The sequence below is a fragment of the Arachis hypogaea genome, chromosome 7 (genome assembly GCF_003086295.3).
Source record: "Arachis hypogaea cultivar Tifrunner chromosome 7, arahy.Tifrunner.gnm2.J5K5, whole genome shotgun sequence".
Classification (NCBI taxonomy): Eukaryota; Viridiplantae; Streptophyta; class Magnoliopsida; order Fabales; family Fabaceae; genus Arachis; species Arachis hypogaea.
The window spans coordinates 71,313,170-71,340,240 of record NC_092042.1 but is presented as its reverse complement, the minus strand read 5'-3'; the positions used below and the strand labels follow the sequence as shown (position 1 = coordinate 71,340,240).

Sequence of the window (27,071 nt, the reverse complement as noted above, 5' to 3'; positions counted from 1 at the left end):
GATACAATCTTTTCAAGAATAATTAAAAAAATAAGATACTATTCTCCTTAAAAATTGGTAATTTTTCGTTGAATATATAGTTTTTTGTAATTTTTTGTTAACAACTAATAATATTTTTAAAAAATTACAAAAAAATATATACTTAGAAAAAAATTACCAAATTTTAAGAATAATAATATCTCTTTTTTAATTATGATTGTAAAAAATTACATCAAAATTCAATCTTTAAGACATTTTTTAAAAATATATATTTATTATTGATATTATTGTTGTGTTTTTAAATTATTTAAAGGTATTTTTGTTGATAGTAAAATTCAGATGATTTTTATCAGCATTTGAATAATACGAAAACGTTTTTAGTAGTTAACTCTTTACAAAATATAAGTATTTATGTATTATTAACTCCTTGAATAACAGATTAGCATAAAAGTTTTATCACAATTATCAATCAACAAGTAATTAAGATAATTTAATTATTTGTGACCTTTATTGTTATTATTAGTGAATCTCCAATTAAGTGAAGTCTACAGTATTAAAACAAAAAAAAAAGTAAAAAAAGAAGAATGGCTAATAAGCCATGGTAAGGAGAGAAAGAGAGTGAGATTTTGAAGCCCTCATTTTGAAACAAAATGAAAAAGAGTGAGAAATGGTTTTCGGCGTCGAGAGAAGAAGAAAATTGGGAGAAAAGAATATTGTCATTTTGATTATATTGATCTGATAAATTTTTTTTATTTTTTATAAAATTTTAGTATGTTATTTCTAGTATAGAAATAAATATTAGGATATAATTTGTTAGTTTGTATTATCTTTTTTTTTGTTTATTTTAAAATATCTACTATGTGAAAGGTTTATATTAATTTCATCAGTTTTGATGATGTATTTTGTTGATTGTTGATATACTCTAGTGTCACTAGGAAGACTGTTCGAGTACCCATTATTCTAACAGTGAAAGATTTTACTGGACTGTGTCCCGTGGATTTTTTGTCCCTCTTTTGAGGGTTTTTTTCACGTTAAAATTCTGATGTCTGATTATTTAATTTCTGCCATTATATTTGCTGCTTGGAGTATCTTTGGTATTGCATATTTAATCGCACAGGTTGTGAAAAAATTATTTTTGGTGATTTCGCTGTTAGACAGGTTCTTGTTTGAACCTTTGTTAAATTTTTCCCAATAAAGTAGTATCTAGAGCTTTGTTCGTTTAGATCTGTACTGATTAAATGGAGGAAAATATTCATTGACCGAATATGGTCAAATTGAATTCCCAAAATTATTCAATTTGAAAGACCCTCATGGAAGATATGTTAGCGTCGACATCAACAATGGCGCAGGACCAAAAACGGCAACGCGGCGTGCAACGTCCGTCCTCTTTCGCTGATATTGTCGCCACCTTCATCTTTTTCCTCTTCTTTTCTCCCTTCTTCTTCTTCCCTTCCCCGTGGTTATATTTCTCTCTCTCAATGTCCGTTCTCTTTCTCTCTTTTTTTTTTATTTTATTTTATAATTTTTTATTAGTAATAATTTACTTTAAAATTTTAAGATTTAAGTAAAAAGGACGATTTTAAAATCAAGTTAAATCTTAAAGAGAATTTTGTATATAAAAAAAATTAAAGACAAAAAAGAAAATTTTTAACCTATATCTTAAAGACTAAAATTGTATTTAATCCTAATTTTTTTTAGTAAGCATTTGTAAATTTTAATTTTGGAAAAAAAAAGCCAACGAAAAATTAAAGGGTAATGGTTAAAATGTAGAATGAAATCTAATTAATTTTCTCCCTCTCCTCCAATTTACAATCAAACCTTTAATACTAGATAGTCACCAAAAAAAATCATTAATACTAGATTTTCCAATAGTATCTTTATTTGGTCTGTGAATGTATCTTTATACTTTATTGCTAAAGGTGCATGCTATGGTACCTATATATATTTGTCTAACTTATTATAAAAAGATAAATGTTAATATTTAAATTAAAAAATATAAAAATAAATAAATTTTTTAATATTTAAATCTTACCATAAAAGATAAGTTCGACAATTTCGACACCAAAGTTATAGACACCACAGAATTTGTCATTACTAAATATGAAATTCTATTTCGATGTATGTTGATAGAATCTTCTAAATAAACAAAGTTTTTTCTGTCCAACAAATATAAGAATGAACATATAAAAGATCAATTCTACGATACTTTTTATTAATATATAATTTTTGTCTAAATTATTTTTTATAATAATTTTAAAATATTTAAAATTTTTTAATTTTTATATTTTAAAATTTAAAATTAACTATTTAATCTATTTTATTAATTAGACAATTCTTTTAGACACCATAATAGACACCTATATAAAAAGCATGCCTAAGAAAAGTTAAAATATTGTCTTTATATTTTTGGTGGAGTTGAGAATGCAGTAACCAATTTTTTCAGTTCTGTCTCTACCAACTTCGGAGAATAAAGCAATTGAGTCGGTGGAAACTGGTAGTAAGTAATAACTCAAACATATGTTATAAATGATGCGTAATAACGAAATTAGTCTACCTAGCTAGTCTTTGATCAAATCAGATCAACGCTTTACTTCTAAGATTTGTTAAAAGGCAAAAAAATCAAACAAGCTCACTGTTACAAACTTATAATGAAGTCCACTTCTCACCCTTTTTTATTTCAGCAAAGTACTCAACCTGAAATCTACTAGCCTAATTCTTTCTTGGACGAATTCTCATTAACTCAATTTAAAATCAGAAAATGACAGGAAACATTTTCATACTCTTGCAACCAAATATGTATTTAACGAACATTTCTATTTTTTTTTTAATAAAGAGTAATTGTTAGTAGTGATTTCTATTCTTTTTTTATAAAAATAATATGAAAGTGAAATCGCTGATGACGATTTGTATTTTTTTTTAAAGCAAAAACACAAAATGTCGAACGCGATTTTAGTTTTTAAATTTAAACTTTTCATAAAAAAAATCGTTATGGATAATTACTATTTTAGAATAAAAATTATATAAAAAAGGAATCAATGACCACAATTTCTATTTTAAAATATTTAAAAAATATACTAAAAAATCATTACAAATAATTTTTTCAAAACACATCACACCTATAATTTTGTATACCACTATTGTATGGCCATTCTCATGTTTATCACTATTAGCATTATCATATAAAAAATAAAAAGCGTGCATTTGTTTTAGTTGTTCTTTTTTTATAATCATTATTTTCACATACTTATATAAATTAAAATAAAATAAAAAATTCAGCTTCTAACCTCCTAATTTTATTTATATAAAAATGTTATAAAACCACTATTTTGAAAATAAAGAACAACTGATCACCTTATATAATTGGTCATTCTCAAAATTTACTTTTTAAGATTATAAATTATATAAGCGGTTGTGAATTTTTATTTTATTTTTTAGATAAGTATTATATTTGCTTTAAACTAGGACAAAATATAGCCACAGCCTCTATAGCTAGTTTGGTGAGATTTGGCAATCATTACCGAGTCCAATTGCATGGTAACCACTAATTTGTTTTTCATTTTTCTTCATTTATTTAATGGTGAGATAATATTTTTCTCTTCGCTGAATTTTATAATTTCATATATATTGGTACATGTTGCTATTGAGTATTGACTGTGGTAGAAAACGCACCTCATACTCTGCTCATACGGTCAATGATGAGTTCATTAGCTGAGTTAGCTTGTTATACACATACTTTTGATTTGATGATTCTACAATCTTGTGAGATTGGGATTGTACTTTCATGTCTTTCTTTCAAAGGTGTGGGGACATGTAGAAAATATGTCACTCAGAAGTGGTAGTAAGTAGAGAATTTCACCTACCCACTAGCGATGGGTATGATAGTTGTTGTTCACCAACAATCTATTCAAAATACATTTCATGTTGAAATCATGGATAAGCTACATATAATAATAATAATAATAATAATAATAATAATAATAATAATAATAATAATAATAATAATAATAATAATAATAATAATAATAATAATAATCCTTTTTCTATTTGGCTTCAATCTTCAATCTCTTCTATTATGATTTTTAAGAGAATACATGAAATTAAAAATGTCATGTGTACATATTATTGGTAGGCCAGATTTAGTTGTAGAGGAAGGAATATGAACAGTACAGTACAGCATGAAAAAATTCGTTATTTTTTAATCGGAAATAATATTTAGTAATAAAAAATTTAATCAAAATCAATCAGAACTTGTTTTATTTAATAATAAAAGTTAAATAAAGTAAGTTCTGGCGGTTTCTAATTGAATGTCAAAAATTTAATATCTATTATTTTATAGAAAAAATTATTTATGAAATAATTATCTAACACTTATAAATAACAAAAAATATTTAAATTTAAATCTAAAAATATTAAATAATTTTTATGTTGAATTAAAGTCAAAATATGAGTCCAATATTCGTTTATAATGAATTTTAACATATAGACAAATAGAAAATTCCGATTTGTTTTATTTTTGGTTCTACATAAAAGTGTTGCAAACAGAAATTATTAAAACTTAATAAAATAGAAAACACAAACAAACCAAAAATAACATAAACAGAAAAAAGAAAAAATGGTGGAAAGAGGCAGCTCTAAGATAGTGGCGGGACAAAGAGAAGGGTTGGAAGAGATGAATGTGATTCAGTAGGTAAGATAGTAAGAGAAGTAGCAGGAGGTGACGATAGTGGGAACTAAGGCTGGCGGACAAATGAGCAGAGGTAAAAGAGTAGGGGTGAGCACGGGTCGGTTTGGTTCGGGTTCGAGGTAAAATTAGGACCGAATTGATCAAAAAGTAATTGGTTCGATTTGGTTTGAATTTGTATTTTTTTGTGCTTGTATCCGAATCAAACCAAACCGATTAAGAGCGGATTGGTTCGGTTCGGGTAGCGGGTACCCGATGAATTTGAAATTCATGAAAAAATCAAATTGGCAAATTTTTTATTTTTATCTTAAAAATTCAACAAATACAATAAACATGTAATATCAATAGAAATAATGCAAACATATTAAACACCAAATACATTAAAAACTAAACTCATCAAAATCCAAACATATTAATAGTGAATAATCTTTGTCTAATGAAAATATAAAAGTGCAATAGAAATATTAGAAGTTAAATATAAAAGTCTAGTGAATTTTTTTTGAAAGAAGCTAAAACCAAAACACATTAAAATCTAAACATTAGAAGCTAAATACAAAAGTACAATAAAAATATTTGTCTAGTTTTCAAAGTCTTTACTCCATAATCCTTCACTCCATCAACCAAGCATATTCAAGAGAGGAGTTGTGACCTTCAAAAAACCAGCATATAATTAGCTATTTAGCTAATGTCAATATATAAAATTGATTAATTAAAAGTAATTCAACAAATAAATAATTAGTGAAAAAATGTTAACCTCAAATTGTTGTAAACAACATCAACTCCAATGGCTTGATTAGATGTTGTTAAAGTTGAAAGCTCTACATTAACAGTAATTAAGTTATTATTAGAGACTCAACAATAACAACAATTACATAATAATTTAAAGAAATCCAATTTAAAAATAGTTACCTAATTCAAGTTTTTCTTGGTCCTCAAGTTCTTGCTTTAAGTCATACATCTTCTCTTGAGTCTTCAACCAATTTTCTGAGCAAATTAGAGACTCAACAGTAGAAGAACTTAATGAGCTTCTAAATTAGTCAAGCACACGACTACTAGTACTAAATTGCTCACATAAAGTTGCTAAACTTTTTCTTTAGTTGTTTTTTGTTGTTCTGTTTCCTTTGAACAAGATGCACCATGGAAAAGGGTTAGCTTATGTTCTACAAAATTTGAATGAATTAAGTACCTCAACATAGATTATTAGCAAGTTATTAATTGCTGTTGGGTCTAAAATCAGTGACACATGAGGATTGAAAAAAAAGAAAAGGGTATTTTTGAAGTTGATTTTAGTTTTATTTTTTTATTTTTTTTTCAATTGACAAAAAATTAATTAAAATACTAAAAGCTTAAAATCTAACAGATGATATGGTTTTCCATTTAGTCTATTGTCCTTACTATGGAAATTATTCTAAATTGAATTATATTGGCACTTACAAAATTGCCATTTACTGTAGGTATGATCATTGAAAATCACTGTATTTTTTTTAAAGCACCCATTAGAATTGCAGCGGTTCTAAACTGCCTCCATTTTTTAAAAAACTAGTAAAGGAAATAGCAGCGGTTGTATGATCCAATTAGCGATGGTTATACCAGCGGTTGCTGAAAACCACCGCGAAAACAATTGCCTGCGCCACTAACCAGGGCGGTTCACTCAACCGCCGAAATTAGTTTTTACGGCGGTTTAAAACTGTCGCAAACTATAGAAAAAACCGCCGCTAATCTCCGCTCTTCTTGTAGTGTCTTAATAGAGCAGATTAAAATTTGAAAAACTTTTAAATTGGCCACTAAAAAATTTCGGATCAGACGTTTTAGTCTCAAATAAATTTTTTATTTTTAACATTAAAAATTATTATCATTAGATAGATTGGTCCCTTATCATTTTAAAGGGGACTAATTTGCTTTAGTGATATTTTTAAAAACTTAATTGTCTTATAATAAAATTTAATAAGGACTTATTTATTCAATACACATATTTAAAATTTTATTGAAAGCGAAAGAGTAACTAATTTGTCTAACGAAAGTAATTAGTGAGGACTTCTAGTAAATAAAAATTTGTTAGAAATCAAAATGTCTGATTTGAATTATTAATGGACAAATTTAGGTGTTCACTCTTTAAATTTGGAAAACAATAAATTCAATGTTATCGATAACTTGGCCGTTAGTTAAATTCAAACATTAAATTTGTATTTTTAATTATTACGAATGTCAATGTTGTCATTAATGATAAAAATAGTTTTTTAATTTTACAAAATTATTTAACTGATAGCCAAGAAGTGTCAATAAAATATGGGTTGAAAATTAGATGTGAAACTATAATTGACAGACATTTATTTTCGTCATCATCGTCGACTAGTAGTCAATAATCACGAATTTTTTGACAACAAATAAAGATGTGATTCCTACTTAAATTAGATCAACCTCTAATCCATAATAAATAAGGTATGAGTTGATATGTAGTATTTAACATTATAATATGTACACATAACTCAACTCTACTAAAAAAATCTACATCGAATAAAGCTAAATTTGGATTAATTTCCCCATAGTCAGAGTACCTACTGATAAGTAAATCACAAATTTGTGATTCATATAGATGAACTTTTTTTTTTTTCTTTCAAAATAGCTAGGGATTTGCATTGTATACTAATCTTAGAGAATAGTATTTGGTGGCAAAGAGGGCCACAATTGAATATATCCCAAGTCTAATTCTGATTCTAATTGATCGGGTTCTGGTGGCCTTGTCACAAGATCTAAATCAAATACATCATTTGATGGGTCCATTATTATTTCTTGTTGAGCCTTGTTATTTGACCCTTTTGTTGTTGCTTCACCTACCACTCCTCCAAGCTCATTCTCAAATTCATGGGACCACATCATCATCATCGTGGCTTCATCATCATCTTGATGAACAAGATTTGTTGGTGATGTTTGGCTTTGATGAGGAGGAGGAGGAGGAGGAGATGCCTCATTTGATGATAGAAATGATTCAATATTATCTAACATTTTCCAAAAATCACAATCTTCTTTTGTCTCCAAATTATTGTTGTTTGGCTTATCAACCTCTTCCAATGTAACATCAATATCATAGGGTGCAACACAGTTCAAAAATGTTGGAGACACCAATTGTTGTTGATCTTCATCATGCTTCTTGTATTCAATACAAGATGATAATGATGTTGATGATGATGAATTTGATGACCCTTTTGTCTCTTCAGTGATACCAATTACTTCTTGTAATAACTTCCCACCTGAATCTTGATCATCATCATCAGTTTGGGAAATATGGTCATTGGTTTCATTGCAAGGATTGTTGTTGTTAGTTTTTGGTGTTTCATTTGAGAAAAATGATTCAGATGAAGATGAAGAGGGTGAAGTCACTGATGATTCAATTTTAGATCCATCATTTGCATTATCTTCCCTTGAATCTGAAGATTTTGCAGCAGTTAATCTCTTCTTCAAGTGGGTGTTCCACACATTTTTTATCTCGTTGTCTGTTCGACCGGGCAAACGGGATGCAATCTTAGACCATCTGAACAAAACGGGATACATATATAATCATAGCAAGTCTTAAAAATCAACATGACACGACCAACATTTAAGATAAAGCAAAAAACATTAAAAACTCAAAAAAAAGAATCTCCTAATTTCTACTAAAAAAACACATCCAAATAAAAACCCAATAAAAATTCATTTTTTAATAGGTTTCATATTACATTTGTTTGACAACTTATTAGGTTTAATTACTCTTTTGGTTCCTATAATTTCACTAAATTTTCAATTAGGTTTCTATATTTTTTCTTTTCAATTACTCCCTACACTACTTTTAATTTTTTAATTAAGTCATTTTCATATCAAAAACGTTAAAATTAACAGAATATTTCTTCCAAAATACATTGGTTAAATATCTAATTAGATTTTTAATTATGAATACCTTTAATTTGTAAAGAAATATTCAGTTAATTCTAATTTTTTTTTGCATAAAAAATGACCTAATTATAAAATTAAAAACAGTGTAGAGATTCGATTCAATTGAAAAAAATAAAAAATAAAAAAAAATCTAATTAAAAATTTGATAAAATTATAAAAATTAATAAAATAATTAAATTAATTCATTATAGTATTAGCTAAAATTATCTGCCATAGTTAATTAGCTAGCATTACTCATATAATCACTTACATTCTGTGATGTCCCTAAAATTAAGAAAATAAACCAAAATACAATGCAAAGTGAGTATATATTGACTAGGTATCGACTACCATTTGCGATATGATAACAAACTTAGATACGTTACATTAATACCAAAAATTAATCATTACGTAATGCTTATAAAAATGTTTGATTATATTTCACTAAAAAAAATTTATTGTCCTATTATAGTGAATTTGGTTATACATTTATTTAAGATTTGATTATTTTTAATAATTGATTAAACTGTTAGAAAAATACAAAATATTATGTATGAATATTCATAAATACATAATAATTAAGTTTTGTTTGAAATAATACATGTTCTTAGGAGTTATATATAATTCAAAGGTAATATTATATAAATAGAAATATTTTTGAAAGAAATAATTGCATTATATAGTTACATATATATTATTATATTAAGAATTAATGTTCTTTAATGGATAAGCAAATATTTTTGAAATCACGTTTCTAAACATCTTGGCTAATGTGCCGTACCAACAAAAAAAAAATTGCTATGAGAAATCAAGCGGCAGGTGGCTGGTTTTGTTTTTTCTTTTGGTTTTAGTTACGACAAATTAAAACTCGCCACTTTTCTAATAGCATTAAATTTGAGCTTTAAGAAATAGAGATAAATACTGCTTTGATGCTAAATATAAACCATTTTGAATAATAAAAAAAATTAAAGACGATTTTAATTTTAATCTCAAATTTTAAAAATAAAAAATACTTATTCCATAAATAATTGTAAAAGGTTAATTTTTATTAGAAAAGACAACAACAGTCTCCTAAATATTGGAATGACAAAAATAAGTAAAATATGTTGGATTAAATAAGTTTTAATTTCTATAAATTGTATGCATGTCTTTTGGTTTTTCTTCATATAAATTTAATTTATTATTTTATTTAAATCAATAAAATTTTGTTAAATATTAATGTGACTAGTTAAATCTTTAACATAGTGAAATATATATTATGTCAGTATATTATCTATCATATTAGTATTTAGTAAATTAATTAAGAAGAAAACGAAAATTTACAATTTAAATTATTGTTGTAAAAAGAGAGAGAATATTTTACGAATAAAATATTTATTTAAAACTGAAAATTGGAAACACAAGAAGAAGAACACTACTCACTTGTTCCCCATGGCTTTATGAAGCTTTATTATGGTTTCCTCTTCCTCTGCTGTAAAATTGCCTCTCTTAACATCTGGCCTCAAATAATTGATCCATCTCAAACGGCAACTTTTCCCACATCGCATGAGCCCTTAATAACATGCAAATACTAAGTGTGAGCAACTACTATTTTTTTAACAATTTACAGAGTTTGAAATTAAATATATTATTGTTCAAATTTAATTTGTGGCAGACTGGTATGGAAGGCATGGAGATTGCATGTTCCTTTATATCTAAAGATACTTAGAAAATTGTTTTTTAAAACATCTATATCATTCATTCTTTTGCATGTTGACACCAAGTATTTTATTATTGCAAGTGTAATCCCCTCTTTAAGATTTCTTTATTAAGTGTCTCAATTACACACTCACTTTAATGTTTAAAGATTGTAATTGATCGAGTAATATTATTATTATTATTGTTTTTACTAGAGATAAAGAGTAAGTATTAAAAAGATTATACCATTTGAGTTATAATTCATTGGCGACAATGAGTAATATTATTATACCTCTTATTAATTAAATGAATTTATAAATTTTAAAGAGATAAAAAAACATAAAAAAATTTTCATTTTATATAAAATTATGATACTAAGAAGATATATAATATTAATTATGGTAAAAAATGAAAATTGCTACCTGGCTAGTTTCTAGGGGAGAACATCACAAGAAATTAATAATCAATAATATCCAAAATATTAAACCTCATCTTTGAAACGGATGTATCAATTGAAATTAAAGATTTTCTGCTAATACAATAAAGGCATTCCCATATAAGGACAAGGATTTTATGGTAATTAGAATTTTGATTTAATTTTTAAAATCATTTAATATTATAATTTTAAATAAATAAGTCAATTCTATAAAATATCTACTAAATAGAACAATTTTACAATTTGAATTTTGTTATAATTTTCATATTTCATTTAATTTATTCTTTCAATTTATATAAAACCTCTATTTTCTCAGCCACACTAATAACTAATAACGCCACACATGGTTGGTGCGGTTTAAACTTAAACAAAAAAAAAAAAAAGAAGAAGGTAAACAAGAGGAATACATGTGTCATAGACTCATAGTTATAGGTAGAAAGAGGGTCCCACGGTCAGGATTTGTGACAATGTTTGAGGGAAGGTAGAAACTAGAAAGAAACAGCCACCGATTTCTGCCAAACTCTGCTTTGTTTTTACTCTATACATTTTTAATTTTAGTTGTAATGATATAAATATAAAAAATTTAATTTCTAATTAGCTATCATATGAAAGGATATAGCAAATATTTATGAAAATTTTGATTGTCACATCATAGGAAAATTAATTATTTTATTATAACAAATTTAATTATTATACCGTAAGAATTTTAATTATTATAATAGTTAATTATTTTATTAAAAATATTTAAAGTAAAACATATAAATATATCTAAATTTGCAATAGCAGAGTTGATGGCTATGTTTTGTATTCATAGGATATTTTGTTTTTTATTTATCACTTAATTCTTTAATTAACAAATTAACTAATAGATGAGAGGAAAGAAAATATGATAATGCACAACAGAAGTAAGGTACCGAAAAATTGTCAATGAAATTAAACATAGGAAAAACAGAATTTCAGGGTGAAGCAATAATGCAAATGCAGAAACTTAAATGCGTGTGACTTTCAACATCAAAGTTGAGGATTCCAAACCGAAAAAGGAAAATTCCAATGACCTAAAACTGATGGAGGCTGATAGAAAACATTAGAGTTTTCCTAGTTCTAAACATTAAGTACAAAAGAGAGAAAGAAAAAGACTGAATATGGAAAATTCGAGTAGCAAAAACTAGAGCAGAGTGACTCGTAAGCACATACCTGCTTGTTTCGGAAGGGCACGCCAGTTTTCATGGCCATGTTTCTGAATGAAAGCTATAAGCTTAAGATCCTCAGCAGGACTCCAAGGTCCCTTCTTCACTTGAGACTTATCACAGCATGGTGCTCTTCCTTTTCCCATTTTTGTTCTCAAGATATATCTCTCTTATCACACCTCCACCAACACTCTTATATATTTATATGAATATATATGATATGTTTTATGGATTAGTTCAAATTTAATGTGCCTCACTCATATATTGGTGTCTCCCTCTACCTATATATATATATATATACCATGATACTAAGATGAGGGAGAAAGCTATTTATATAGGCAATGGACCAACAAGAGTCATGCCACAAATTAGTATGCTGAGATTGAGTGATACAATGATACAAATTAAATGCAAATATAATAATAAATAGAATAATATCTAGGATTATTACTATTATCTCTACAATGCATATATTGTAAAATAAGTTTCCATGAATTCTAATGAAAACTTTTTCATCTAATATAACTTACCTTAAAAGGTGTCCGCCACATTAGATTTGTTATTATTTGAGTTTAATTTTAATATATTAATAATATAAAATTTTATACATAATTATTTAGTTATTTTTTTGAAATAATTATTTATGTAATAAATATAAAAAATAATTATTTCTAATAATATAATTATATAATTAAATGTTAGTATAATTTTTTTATTATAATAATATATTAAAATTAAATTATATTAATATTTTTTGGAGGTATTTTACAATACGCACGGTACAAGTGGGACTGTTACTGTATACATGCTGTTTCTGAAACGTGATGTCAGTTTCCATTCTTTGTGATGTCAACATCCTCTCAATTATAATGTGGTTGATCTTTCAATTATGAAATACGGACACATCTTTGAGTTATTGTATTTTTGTATTAGATATATTTTACGCACAATATTCATTTTACATTCGTTTGATATATATATATATATTTTGTGTATTTAATTGTGTTTTTATAAAAAATAAAAAATATTTTCTCAGATATATTACCATAAGGTATCAACGTATTTATTTATTTTTAATTTGTATTCTTAAAATAAATTTAAAAAATATATATTATTATTTATTAAAATAAAAATTATTTTAAATATTTTATTTAATTAAATTTTTTAAAATAGTTAAAATAATAATTTATTTTTTAATAATAATAAAATATTAAAATACTATTATAATTTATGTAAAAAAATTTTATATTTTCTAATTGTATTTCTGTATGTTATAAAAAAATTGAAATTTGTCTGTTTACATATATCATATTTATATCAATATTCATATTTTATAGTCTTTGAAGAATTCTATTTCTTTTTTTTTTAATATTAGTTTTGTGTAAATTTAGTATTAGTTGCTAATCAGTTACAATATTTAAATATAAAATATATAGGAAACTTCATATATATAGGATAACTATGCTTTTTAAAAATTACTTATTTATTTATTTACTTTTACTTTTAAATATTATAGCATTTATATTTGATAAAATAAAATAAAATAATTTTTAATAAGTATAAATTGTAATAATAATAATGTTTGCTATAATTACTTTTAGAACTTATAAAAATTTTAATAAATATATATAAATATAATAACAAATTTAAATATTTATTAGCATATAAGGTCATATTAAATTTTTTAAAAAGCATATGCTAATTTGAAATTATTTATATAAATATTTTAAAAAAATAATCCTAGTTAACTTTTAATAACTAAAACTACAATCACATAATTTTTTTTATCTAATAAAAAATAAAAAACACAAATACATCTCTCTAATAAACTTTAACAGACCCATCCGAAGAGTGAAGATTTACAATATCTATTCATTATTATTAATGTCCAAGCAATAATATCCATGACTTTTTTTTCCTCTCCTCAAAATAGGCTTATATATATTTTAATTGTGATGGTCAGATAAGCATTAATTACGCAATATAGTATTTATTTATGGGCAATTTTATGTTCATACATTTATTTACTGACTAAAACTCTAGTGATTAATGAAATTGGTATCGTACTTTAAAATAATATTTGAAATTTAAATGGTATCAAATGTATTTTTGAGATTAATAAACATGATTTATATTAGTTCTTTGACTCGCTTTCTGTTAACAATAAATGTAATTACCTGTATTATGCACGTGATAAAATTAAAATTATAATTTTAAATTATTTTATTAAAATTAATTTGAATTACAATAATTTAACTCATAAAAAAATAATAAATTATGCATTATTTGATTTTTTTAATTTAGTGTTAATTATATTAATTTTAAAATAGTTATTAACCACTAATTTTAATAATTTACTTTCTTTCAATAAATCAGATATATATTCTGAATGTGACCATAAATAATCTAGTAATATCTAAATTCACCAACAAATTATTATATATGTAAGAACATATCAAAATCAGCTGAAAAAAAAAAAACAAATTATTAGAGAATTCTAAGGCATTAAATTCTCTGATAAACAATAAATAATTTAAACCCACTAAATAACAGCTCAACACTATTCTTTGATGCCTGCAAAATATATACCTAAAACAATAATACTATCTTAATGTTAGTATATAAAATTATATGATTATCGTAATTATAAAATTATTTATCAAGAGAATAAAATAATACGAATTTTTATGATAATTCTAATATTCTCAAACTATAAATGTACAATAAGAATGCATTACCCATTAGCACCTAGAATTTGTCAATTTTTTAAATTGATAGTAATAAATTTTAATAAATTAATAAATTTAATTAAGAGATTTCGTTATTACCTTTTTATTATAAACTCTCAAAAACTTTTTTATATACCACATTCATCGTGCAGTTATCTTCTAAGTGTCCGTGATCTTGTAGCAGCACTCGCAAACCATCTTTACTCGATAATCTTGCCTTTATTTTTCAAACTTTTTCATTACATAATCTACCATAGGTAATACTGTTGATAGAAACGTAGGCCATTAGGTAGGTGTAACACCCTACCATACAGAGTCTTATGCTTAAGTCATAATTCAGAGATGGCAAGGTATTACGACCTCTAAAATAAAAAAAACTATTACGTATAGTAGTATGAATGATTGATTATAACTAGGAGCCTTTGTAGAAAAAGGGGTAAACAAAAACCGCAACTCAAAAGCGCAACACTCTGATCGATAACGTAACGGGCAAGGATAAACCAACGCGAGATTATATATATACAAAAGAGTGTCAAAAACAGGAATATCAAGACTCAAAATCCGGCTGCGAAGATAAACCGGTCCGAGCATAGCAATATATACATATGATAAAATAAGGAAAACCCCAAAGGAAACCCAAAGGGACACAAATACAGAAACCTATTCTCCAAAATCTCCCATAAGAGGAGTCATCATAGTTTGTATTATTTAATGGAGATAAAAGTATCTAAGCAAAACATATAACCCAAAACATAGCCCCGAGAACAAAGGATCTTCGCAAATCTAGAAGTCTCCAGCATGCCTCAGCGGGAAATCTCACGTCCTGCATCTGAAAACCACAAAATCCGCATGGGTGAGAACCAGAGGTCCCCAGCATGGTAACAACTTCCACATATATAATACATAATAATAGAGGAAAGCCAAAGGCAATCCTAGAACTTCCTCCAGATAATTCAAAGCTTATAAACAAGCTAAACCATAAAAGGGCATACAACTAAATATCCTTCAGTCTAACCAATACTTCCCTTTCCAATTCCTTCAGACCTCCCAACCACTAGCAGGAGTATAATGTAGCAAACACAATTATATCAAACAAGAAATATACAAATAGGAGCAAATAAGGCATTTAGACAATTAGCAAGTAAAATGCAGACAAATAAGCAATCTCAAACAATTCATATAATATGCATATGATGAATGCCTGTCCCTAGTGGCTGATGATATCATCTGTCGGTTATAGAGCCAACCCGACAAGTCCTGACAGCTAACCATTGGACTGTCCCTCTGTCACACATCCCCAAATCGGGTTATACTCGTCATAAACTTGATCATAATCATGATCTATATCCATCACCTTCACTGGTGAATATTTACGGGGGCGAGCTCATCCGGGTCTTTCACAGTGCCCGGCCACACTTATGACATAGGGTCAAAAGAGCTTCGAGTCTCAACCTGGAGCACATGGTGGCTAGCCACTGCTTCCTCCCAGGGAAACTCTCATCTCCAACAGTGGAAGTGCAACATTCACAATTCATTCAACAACATATATGCATTTATACATGGCCATAATCATGGCTCCGCCGTAACACGACAATAATCTAGCCATCCGGCTCACGGTTAAATCCATAACCAACCAATCGGCATCATGGTTAAATTCATAACCAGCCATCTCATTAACAAATACGGCCTTTCGGCCCATGGATAACAAGCACTTCCACCACCATCCTCCGCCTCTCACGTAATCATCTTTGATCCTCATTGATCATTCATTTTTCCCTTGCTTCACTCGCAAGTTACCACCTCCCCTAGCTCCTTTTCTAATAGCTAGGAATATCAACATGATTTAAGACATAAGTGGTGAGATCAGAGGCTTAGAAGTATGAGATTTGGCTTTTAAAACTCAAAAATCAACTTTGGGATGAAAATAGGGCCACGCGTACGCGCACTCCACGCGCACGCGCGGATGGCCACAAAAACTCATCGGCGCATAGGCGCCCTTCACGCGGACGCACACATTCAAAAATTAGTCAACGGCACACACGCGCCGACCACGCGTACGCGTGGGTACTCTTGTGCCGCAGGCACAAAACTGGCACAACTTTGGCACAACTCTCTGGAAAATGGCTGGACATTGGGTGCAGCCCATCGGCGCGCCCGCACACATCACGCGCACGCGTGGATGGCGCTTTCTGGAAGAACGGCGCGTACGCGCCAAGTGCGCCTACGCGCGGGAGATCATTCTGCTACAAATTTTCTAAGTTAAAAATTGCAGAATTCACAGATTCAACCCCCAATCTTCCGACGGACATAACTTCCTCATTTTAAATTGTTTTTCACCCGTTCTTCGAACGGCATGGACATCCCGGATCCAATTTCATTTCTAAAAAGATTTGGCACAAAACAGAGATTAAGTAGTCCAAGTTATGTTCCGTCAAAGTATGCCCAAAAACCATGTTTTTCATAGAAATCACAAGGTGCCATTTTCAAAACAAGCCATTTTCAACTCTTTTCAAAACCAATCAAAACATGCCAATTTCATCCCTTTTCATTGAAATCAATCAATATATATCAAATTCAACATCAAGCCTCCTCAACTCACACATTGACACATTACCACAATTTACAAAATCACTATCCCATCATTCTAGCCCACTTCACCCAAGTGGCTCAAACTCAAACATATTTACATATCATATACTCTTCCTCATGCCAATTTTCAACAACACCAATTCCAATAAATCATCATTATACACAATCAATATCATACTCGCCATCAACATGGTTCAATCCACATTTCAACCATAACCAATCATCAAGCATATATCACAACATGCATTTTTCATACATCATACCATCAAGGCATCAATAATCATCATCACATATATGACCACATCATATATATATCAACCATTCAACAACACCAACAATTCAATGCCTATCTTAGGGCCTCTAGCCTAAGTATTTCCTACCACATTACATATTAGATACGGAAAACCGAAACCATACCTTAGCCGATTTCCCAAGCTCAACCGGAGTACTTCCAAATCACTTATCCACAAGCTCTCAAGGCCTCAACACCTCCAAGAACAGATTTTTCACCACCAAAGCCCTTTTCAAGCTTTTCAATATCACCAATCAAGCTTCAACATCCACATATACACAACCTAAGCCACAACCATCATACCCATACAGAACATCTCAAAACCCAAACATCATAGAACCACAAAATACACTAGGGTTGAGAATCTTACCACACCCAAGGTCCAAGGAGACAAGATTAACCTTCTCCTTCAAGAGAGTTGGGTCCTATAACATCAAAGAGCCCAAAATCTCAACATTTTTGCTCATGAACTCGAAAATAAGGCTAGAAATTCGAAGAGCAAAACGTGGATTACCTCAAGATTGATTGTATGGGTTTTGTAGAGCTCTCCGCGGTGAACGCGTGGCCGCAAACGGTGCAGCAATCGGAGCTCTAGATCAAAAGTTATGGTGGTTTGAAGATCAAGTGAGAGATAGAAGTTTGAGAGAGTATTCTTCTCCTCCCTCACTCCATTTCAGCATGTGTGTGTAGCAAATGAGGAGAGAGAGTGCTGAAAACTAGGGTTTTGGTTTAGTTTAGTTGGGCCAAGGGCCCACTTTGTGTCCGTTTGGCCCGGTTTGGCCCGTTCGGTCCAATCTTGGTCCAAATTCTATAAAATTGGTACCGAAATTCTCGTCTCAATCTCTTCTATCACATTTAGCCACAAAAATCACATTTTGGGCTTTCTAGAATAAATTATCATTTATGGGTTAATTAGCCGTTAATTAACCGGGTTTTACAGTAGGTATTACAAATAATAAACAGAAAAAAACTATGTCTGAGGTATGAATTTTTTAGATGATAAATAATTGAAAATTCACTATTACTCTTTATATATATATACACACACACAAATACTCATTGTACACGGTAATAATTAGCCAATATTTTTAATGAAAATACTTGCTACAATTAGATAAAAATTATGCCATTATTTTTTATTTACCTTTATGGTTAATTCAATGAAAATACTTGCTCAGTATATTTGTTATCTACATTAATTATGTGTCAATATTTTTATGAAAGAATTAAAAGAAGAGATATATAAATATATATAATATTGTTGCTCTATAAGAAGCAGATATAAATTGCTACGTTCTTTTTTATTATATTATACAACTTTAAAGTTATAGTATCATGTTATTATTAATTATAGATACTTGTTACAATTATATCAAATTTAATTATGACTCCAATAACAATAAATATTATTTTTTTCTTTTTATATTCAATATTCACTGTAAATATAAAAAAATAACTAACGAATAAAAATATGAGTAAAAATAAAACATAATAATTAAAATTCAATTTATTAACTAATTAATTTTGTATCCATACATTATTATTATTATTATTATTATTATTATTATTATTATTATCCACTAATTAAAGCAGAAGATAAAGAACTATATAATTAATAACAATTATTAGAATGAGTGAGAATTATAGCATGAATTATTGTGGATACAACTATCTACTAATAAAATTATGGATATAAATTATTGTAGATACAACTATCTACTAATAAAATTACTGCACATGAATGAGAATCAGAACTATATCAAATAATATAATTAGAATGAATAAAAATATCGATGATTAATAATTAGTTTAATAATGCATTAAATATTGATTTGATATAATTATAATAAAGATATTTTCGTAAAATAATATAATTATACATTATTCATGAGTTAATTGTAATATAATTAAAATAAATTCATTTAAAAAAAATTATGTGAAATCTTCGTAAATTACAGTAATTTCTTTATTTATATATACATATGTATTAATTTTGTTAAATAATTCTAAATATTTTTTTATTTATATATACATATATATTAATTATACATAAAAATATTTAAATTACATATATTAAATATTTTTTGTTATAATATATATATATATATATATATATATATATATATATATATATATATATATATATATATATATTTCATAATGCGTGCAATAAGCTTTTATGTTGGATATCGATATATAGTCTCCAAACCCAGTCCCATTCATATGCAAACTATATACAATTTTTTTAATAAAATAATTTTAATTTTTAATTGAGATACTTGCTGCAATTAAGTAAAAATTATGTTATTATCTTTTATTAATCTTTATAATTAATTTAATGGAGATAATTGCTCAGCATATATATTATGTATCTATATTAATTATGTGCCAATATTTTTAGGAAAGAGTTAAAAAAAGAGATATATAAATATATATAATATTATTGCTATATAGGAAGCAAATATAAATTGCTACGTTCTTTTTTATTATATTATACAACTTAAAATTATAGTATCATGTTACTCTTAATTATAGATACTTGCTACAATTATATCAAATTTTATTATAAATCTAAATAAATAAAATAGATAACAATCAATATTATTTTTTTCTTTTTTACATTTAAATTTACTGTAAATATAAAAAGTAAAATAACTAATGAATAAAAATATGAGTAGAAAATAAAACATAATAATTAAAATTTAATTTATTAACTAATTAATCTTGTGTTCATACATCATCATCATTATTATTATTATTATTATCCACTAATTAAAGCAGAAGATAAAGAACTATATAATTAACGAACCATTATTAGGATGGATGAGAATTATAGCATGAATTATTATGAATACAACTATCTACTAATAAAATTGTGGATAGAATTATTTATTATAGATACAACTATTTATTAATAAAATTATTGCACATGAATGAGAATTAGAACTATATGAATTAATATAATTAGAATGAATAAAAATATTGATGATTGATAATTAGTTTAATAATACATTGAATATTGATTTAATATAATTATTATAAAGATATTTTCTTAAAATAATATAATTATACATTATTCATGAGCTAATTGTAATATAATTAGAATAAATTCATCTGAAAGAAAAAGTTTTTTTTTGTGTAATCTTCATAAGTTACAGTAATTTTTTTAGAGAAAAGGACAAATAGGTCCTTGACCTTTTGTCCCTCGGACATTTTCGTCCCTGAGCATTTGAAAATACTTTTAAATCCCCGACCTTCACAAATCTTGGACGGATGAGTCCCTCCGTCGAATTGCCCATGCCAGACTCGCCGAAGAAGTCTGATGTGGCTCTCGTGCGGATGACGTGGCATGACTAGTTGACACCTGGACTGCTGACTAGAAAGCTACATTACAAAATTGGACAAATAAGTCCCTGCACCCTAAACTACGTCGTTTTGATTTCATCCCTTACAAAGTCCCTTACAATACCCATTACACCCATACCACCCTTTCTGAATTACATAAAACCCTAAGGATACCAACGATCATCATACTCTGTTTCTCCCTCCAAAAAGATCACTACCTAGGCTGAGACATTTGCCGTGTGCAGTGACCGTCGAAGAGGCCTCCGTTGTTGTCTGAGTTGCTGTCTCCGTCACTGAAGGTAAGAAGTTTGTTGTGTTGCTTAGTTAGTGGATTGTGATGTTAAATACTTATGCAAGTATGAACTCTGTTGTGAAAGGACTAATCGTGCATGTTGATAGAAGTTGTCAAAAAAGTATTGGGATTTTTCGATTGAAATTGAATTATTGTTAGGGCAAAGAAAGCTTCTGCGGTGATTTTTCGTTTCTGTATGTTGAAGGTCATTGTTTGTTAATATGTGAAAAGAGTAATTCTTGATCATTGTTTACAATTTTTTGTTTTTCTTTTTTTCAGATGGTTGATGTGTTTGTGGTGCCTGTGTTCTACCATGGAGGTAATTTTGTGAGAGAAAGTAATGGCTCTCTAGTTTACAAAAATGGGAAGGTAGAGAAGTTTCCAGAAATGGACCTGAACTTCGTTAATTTTGGAGACTTGATCACACTGTTCAAGGGGTTGGGGTACCAATCATACAAGACAGTTTATTGGTATGATCCAAGGAGTCCTAATATTGAGTCTGGGCTGCATATTTTGACAGGAGATGCAGGGATTAACGCAATGCGAGAGAACAAAATGAAGAATACAGAGACGGATGAGTTTTACCTATACTTTGACCACCCTATTGATGAACCTGAGATTGTGGAGGATGCTGGAAAGCAAAGTAACAGTCCTGATGATGGAGAGATTTTGGTGGATGATCAGAGTTCGTCTTCTGATGATGGGTACGAGAGTATGGAGGATGAGCCCTACAAACCTCCACCTCCCGGATTTGAAAGTAATAGTGATGATGATGATACCAGTGCTGATGAGAAAGGTAGCAAAAGGCAGAGAGTAATGAAGGGAAAGAAGAAAGTTGTGTCTCCAAAGAAGATAACTGCAAATAAGACAGGTGCTAAAAGAAACAGGAAGACGTGAAAGAAGATGGGACAAAGTAGTGGACCCAATGAGCAGCAGACCAGAAAGAATGTTGGGCCTGATCCTAATGTGCAGCCCAACAGAGGCCCAGAACCAAACAGGGACCAACATGTTAGGTTCTATGTGAGCCTGATCCAAGATGATGATGATGACCCGGTATATGATTATGAATATGAGAATTTACATACACCTATTTCATCAGATGATGAATCTAACAAGCATAAATTCCCTGAGTTTGATGATGATTATCAGCATGGAGAGGGGAGGTTTGAGTTAGGGACTAGGTTTGCCACCATAGAGAGATTTAAGGAAGTTGTAAAAGACTCATTCATTGCTGAGGGTAGGGAGCTTAGGTGGATTAAGAATGACAAAGAGAGAGTGAGGGTGGGATGCATGGATGATGAGTGTCCGTGGCTGGTTCATTTATCATACAATAAATCTCTGCAATGCTACCAGGTGAAGACTTACAAAAATGACCATACATGTGCAAGGGACATGGGAAGTAATGCGGCTGATCAACATTGGATTAGCTTGAAGGTTGAGAAGAGAATGAGTACACAGCCTCATATGAGGACAAGTGAGGCTATTGACTTTCTCAGAGAAGAATTCTCACTCACTGCACATCCAAAAATGGTTTACAGAGCAGTTAGAGAGGCAAGAGAGAGAATCATGGGTAGTGAGAGGGAGCAGTATAGTAATGTTAGAGATTACTTGTTTGAGATATTAAGAAGCAATCCAGGGTCTAGGGCAGAGTTGTGTGTCACTCCTGTACTTCAATCCCCTCTGTTTTTGATAAGCTTTATACATGCTTAGAAGCATGCAAACAGGGGTTCAAGAGTGGGTGTAGGCCATTGATACATCTTAATGGCTGTTTTCTAAAGACTTATTACGGTGGATAGCTCCTCATAGCAGTGGCTCAGGATCCAAATAACCAATTTTACGTGGTTGCCTACGGAGTAGCTAGGTCTGAAACTAAGGAGTCCTGGAAGTGGTTTTTGACTCTTCTCCAAGAGGATTTGGGGGATGTGCAGACCATGGTTGGAACTTTATGTCCGACCAACAAAAGGTAAACTTGATAACTACTTTATGTCTTGCCATAGTGTTATGTAATTCTTTAATGATGAGTGTTATTGAATACTAGGTTATTTCTTAGTAGCTGTATACAACTACTGCTTTACTTAATATGAATTAGTGCTGTTTAGCTTAGTATGAATGTACAACTACTGCATAACTTGATATGAATTAGTGCTGTTTTACTTGCTATGTATGTACTACTGCTGCATAAGTATAAAAATTTATAGAGATATGAGTTAAAGTTATAATCAAAGGAAGTTACTGCTGCATAACTTGATATGAATTAGTGCTGTTTTACTTGCTATGTATGTACTACTGCTGCATAAGTATAAAAATTTATAGAGATATGAGTTAAAGTTATAATCAAAGGAAGTTACTGCTGTATAAGTATACAAATTTATAGAGATATAAGTTAAAATTATAATCATAGGAAGTTACTGCTGCATAACTTGTTATAACTTGTATGAATGTACTTAATATGAATGTATTACTACTGCTGCATAACTTGTTATACTCGTAGTGTAGATTATTGAGATAAGAGTTAATGTTATAATCAAAGCAAGTTAATTAGTTAGTTATCAATCGTGATATGCTATATATGTTGACTTCTTGATGATATAATCAAAGCAAGTTAATTAGTTAATGTTATAATCAAAGCAAGTTAATTAGTTAGTTTCCATTATAACTCTGTTGCACATACTATATATATATAGCAGCATGTACTTCTAATTATGTAACTTCTACAATAATTCAATCCATGTAATCTTTATTAGTATATTCCTTTCTTGTACAAACTCTTTGAACTCCTATCAAATAAAATTGTATCGATTAATTTAGATATTTATGAAAATGTTTAATTAATTATATATTATAATTAAAAACTATCTAAATAACAATTAGGTTTCATAAAAATTCAATTTTTAATACTATGTTAGTGGGTAGCAAATGTATCATGACTGTTGTGTTACTTGATATGATTGTGCAACTGCTATGTAGGGATTATTACCTGCATTGAAGTCAGTTATGCCAAATGCCCATCACCGAAACTGTGTGATGCACATTTGGAAAAATTTTATCAATCGTTTTAAGGACCTCTATATTCGGGAGGTGGTTTGGGACTGTGCTAAATGCACCACCATACCAGAATTTAAGGAGCAAATGGAAAAGCTCAAGCCATGGGAGTATCTATCGAAATTTGAGCCAGTAACTTGGGTGAAGGCCTATTTCTCACATGGACCAAAAGTGGATAACCTCACAAATAACATGTGTGAGGTGTTCAACGCGAAGATAGTAAACTATAGAATCAAGCCTATTCTCACAATGTGTGAAGAAATTAGGTGCTATCTGATGAGGAGGATGGTCAAACATAAGCAGTTACTAGAAAATTATTCTGGAAAGCTCGCACCTGTTCAGCAGAAAAGGCTGGATCGTCTTATAAGGCCTAGCAACAAGTGGCTTGCAGAGTGGACAGGTGACGAGGAACGTAAGAGATTTGAAGTGAGTCGTAAGAATACAAAGGTAGATGTGGATCTCATCAAGCAAACTTGCTCATGCAACAAGTGGCAGCTGACTGGTTAGTTCTAATTATATGTTAAATCTGTTCTGAATTATATGGTTTACTGTTCTAAATTATCTGGTTTATTGCTAACTGGTGCATGATATTGGTCTGTTTTAAGCATGCCCTGTATCCATGCAGTAGCAGCAATCAGGAAAAGACATGATCAACCAGAAGAATATGTTCATCCATGGTTATGCATGGAGTCAATCCATAAGACATATTCACATTCTATTCAACCGGTGCCTAGTCAGGAATTTTGGACACGGAGTGAGTATTCAAGACCAGATCCTCCCATCATAAAGAGACCAATAGGCAGACCAAAGGTACACAACAGACAAAAGGATCCGGCTGAACCAATGATGCAGCAAAGTGCCAAGCTGAAGAGATCCTTTAAGGTAACTTGCAGTAAATGTGGCTCAGAGGGACATAATTACAAGACATGCAAGGGTGCTCCATCTGACCCCAACTGGAAACCTAAGACCAAGAAGTCCAAGAAAGGTGGGACAAGTCAGTCACTAGTTGTCCTTCCACTATCACAGTCAGCGCCAAAAGATGATGTTAGTATTTTATTTATTCTTAGTAATCTGGATATTTGGTGTATATATATGTTTAGTTCAATATTTGAGGATTTATATAGTAATGATCAACATTGGTCAACTTAATTGGACAGGATGTTCCTAACACCCAAAGTGATCCATCTAGCCAGGCTGCTTCTAGTCAGGCTGCATCTAGCCAGGCTCCAGATGTAAGTTTTATATATTATTGTGAAATGTTGACCCTTTAAACTGTTATTTATCCTAAGTCTCATGAATATCGTCTTATGTATCACAAACAGGTTCCAATTGCTGTGGCAGCAACACCAAACCCTGTAACACCAGCTCCCGTGGCAGACCAATTCACAACCAGAGGTACACCATTTAGGCCTCCACTTCAAGTTCCATCCACAGCTCACCAAACAGTTTAACGAAAAACTTCAAAAATCAGGCCCAAACAGAAGATATTCAGGCCACCTGCCCCACTTTGCCCCAGTTCACTCCCACCTCTAAGTCAGCCTGCACCACCATAGCTTCAACCACAAGGTGCTCCACATGGCCCACAACCATCTCAAGTCAGGCCAGGACCGAGTACAGCAGCTTCTAAGGAGACATTGGCAGCAGCAAGCACAGCAACAACAAGACTGTTCAAATTCATTCCTAATCCACCATCCATCAATCCAAAGACATGAAGAAATATGACACCTTGGGCATCCCACTATGCCTTGTAATAGCATTTAGGAAACTTGACTGTGAGAACAATGTTTTTTTGGGAGAATTATTTTTTTTTTGGAGCTCTTAGGATTTTATAAACTGTTGCAAACTTGTTAGGTGTTTGAGGCTTACTTTTGTGATGTTAAGCTTCATAATACTATACACTTGAACAGATTTGTTCTTTTTGGGCAGCTTTTACAAAATTTAACTGTCGCAAAGATGTTTACATAACTTTCCATATATGTTATGTGTTCATGTATACAACTTTCATGCCTACTTTCCTCAATCATTTAATGCTTCTTTAGATATTGACAACATATTTTCAACAACCTACAAATATCATAACTTTAATTGCATTTAGATAGATAATATGATACATAAATTGCCTAAACGGCATGTTTCAATACACAACAAAAACCAGGATCAACACATTTTCCTACTCTACTTTCTAAAATTCATTGCTCAGTCACTAAATACATAAAAATCAGCCACAACTACACATACAATTATAACAACACAACAAGCTAACGGGTTTTTTTCTTCTCTAGCACAGTAACCTTCTCCTCCAGTACAGCCATCCTATGACGAAATCCCTCTTCCTCTTCAATAACTTCTGCCTCTTTCTCAATCAGAGGTCTTTTATCAAAGATGCAACCACTGCTTCCAATTCTAACAAGATGCTCATCGACCCAAAGAAAAAACTTGCAATGCAGTTGGTTTCCCTGTCAAAATTCCCAAAATAATGTACTATATCAAACCATTCAAACAGAACAAAATTCCCAGGTTTTTTTATCTTACCTTATAGAATGGATAACCCAAAAAGACTCTGTTTGGGTTGCTAATCGTCTTCGACATATACATTATCGCATAAACTCCACAGAAGCATCTTGGGGCGACATCGTCCTTCAGGTCTCCGTCATGCACAACACAAGGGTCTGAGCTTGAAGCAGAATTTTCTTCTCTTACTCCTCTGCAGCTTCTTCTCGACGTTGCTGATGCTCCATTAGCAGCCATGGTTGATGCAGGTTGAGCTCCTCACACTGGCCTCCAGAAAGAAACGCAATCAATTTAAGGATTAGGGATGAAATCAAAACGACATAGTTTAGGGGTGCAGGGACTTATTTGTCCAATTCTGTAATGTAGCTTACCAGTCAGCAGTCCAGGTGTCAACCAGTCATGCCA

General features: G+C 29.7%; 2 protein-coding genes and 1 long non-coding RNA gene across 3 annotated transcripts; 1 reads left to right on the top strand and 2 right to left on the bottom strand.

The window, feature by feature from the left end:
- Positions 1-5,224: 5,224 nt before the first annotated feature.
- Positions 5,225-5,664, bottom strand: LOC140174509 (uncharacterized). The gene is made up of 3 exons (XR_011864114.1): positions 5,570-5,664; positions 5,415-5,478; positions 5,225-5,309 (listed from the first exon to the last, which is right to left on the bottom strand). It is a non-coding gene; the product is annotated as an uncharacterized lncRNA (long non-coding RNA).
- Positions 5,665-7,060: 1,396 nt separating this feature from the next.
- On the bottom strand, positions 7,061-12,358 carry LOC112703367 (uncharacterized). Its single transcript, XM_025754786.3, has 3 exons — positions 11,874-12,358; positions 9,989-10,118; positions 7,061-8,189 (listed from the first exon to the last, which is right to left on the bottom strand). The coding sequence occupies exons 1-3, from the start codon at positions 12,010-12,012 to the stop codon at positions 7,310-7,312; spliced, it is 1,149 nt and encodes a 382-aa protein (XP_025610571.1). The 5' UTR covers positions 12,013-12,358; the 3' UTR covers positions 7,061-7,309.
- Positions 12,359-22,016: 9,658 nt separating this feature from the next.
- Positions 22,017-25,606, top strand: LOC112701578 (uncharacterized). The gene is made up of 6 exons (XM_025752319.1): positions 22,017-22,778; positions 22,910-23,047; positions 24,081-24,657; positions 24,781-25,199; positions 25,313-25,387; positions 25,478-25,606. Exons 1-6 carry the CDS (start codon positions 22,017-22,019, stop codon positions 25,604-25,606), a joined length of 2,100 nt encoding a protein of 699 aa, XP_025608104.1.
- The last annotated feature ends 1,465 nt before the right edge of the window (positions 25,607-27,071 follow it).

Bases quoted from the DNA above. Each gene is read 5' to 3' on its own strand.
- LOC112703367 (XM_025754786.3), bottom strand. From the start codon at position 12,012: ATGGGAAAAGGAAGAGCACCATGCTGTGATAAGTCTCAAGTGAAGAAG. The intron at 10,119-11,873 runs GTATGTGCTTAC...CATGTTATTAAG, and splicing joins TGCCCTTCCGAAACAAGCAG to GGCTCATGCGATGTGGGAAA. The intron at 8,190-9,988 runs GTGAGTAGTGTT...CGTTTTGTTCAG, and splicing joins CATAAAGCCATGGGGAACAA to ATGGTCTAAGATTGCATCCC.
- LOC112701578 (XM_025752319.1), top strand. From the start codon at position 22,017: ATGGGACAAAGTAGTGGACCCAATGAGCAGCAGACCAGAAAGAATGTT. The intron at 23,048-24,080 runs GTTGGAACTTTA...ACTGCTATGTAG, and splicing joins TGGGGGATGTGCAGACCATG to GGATTATTACCTGCATTGAA. The intron at 25,388-25,477 runs GTAAGTTTTATA...TATCACAAACAG, and splicing joins CATCTAGCCAGGCTCCAGAT to GTTCCAATTGCTGTGGCAGC.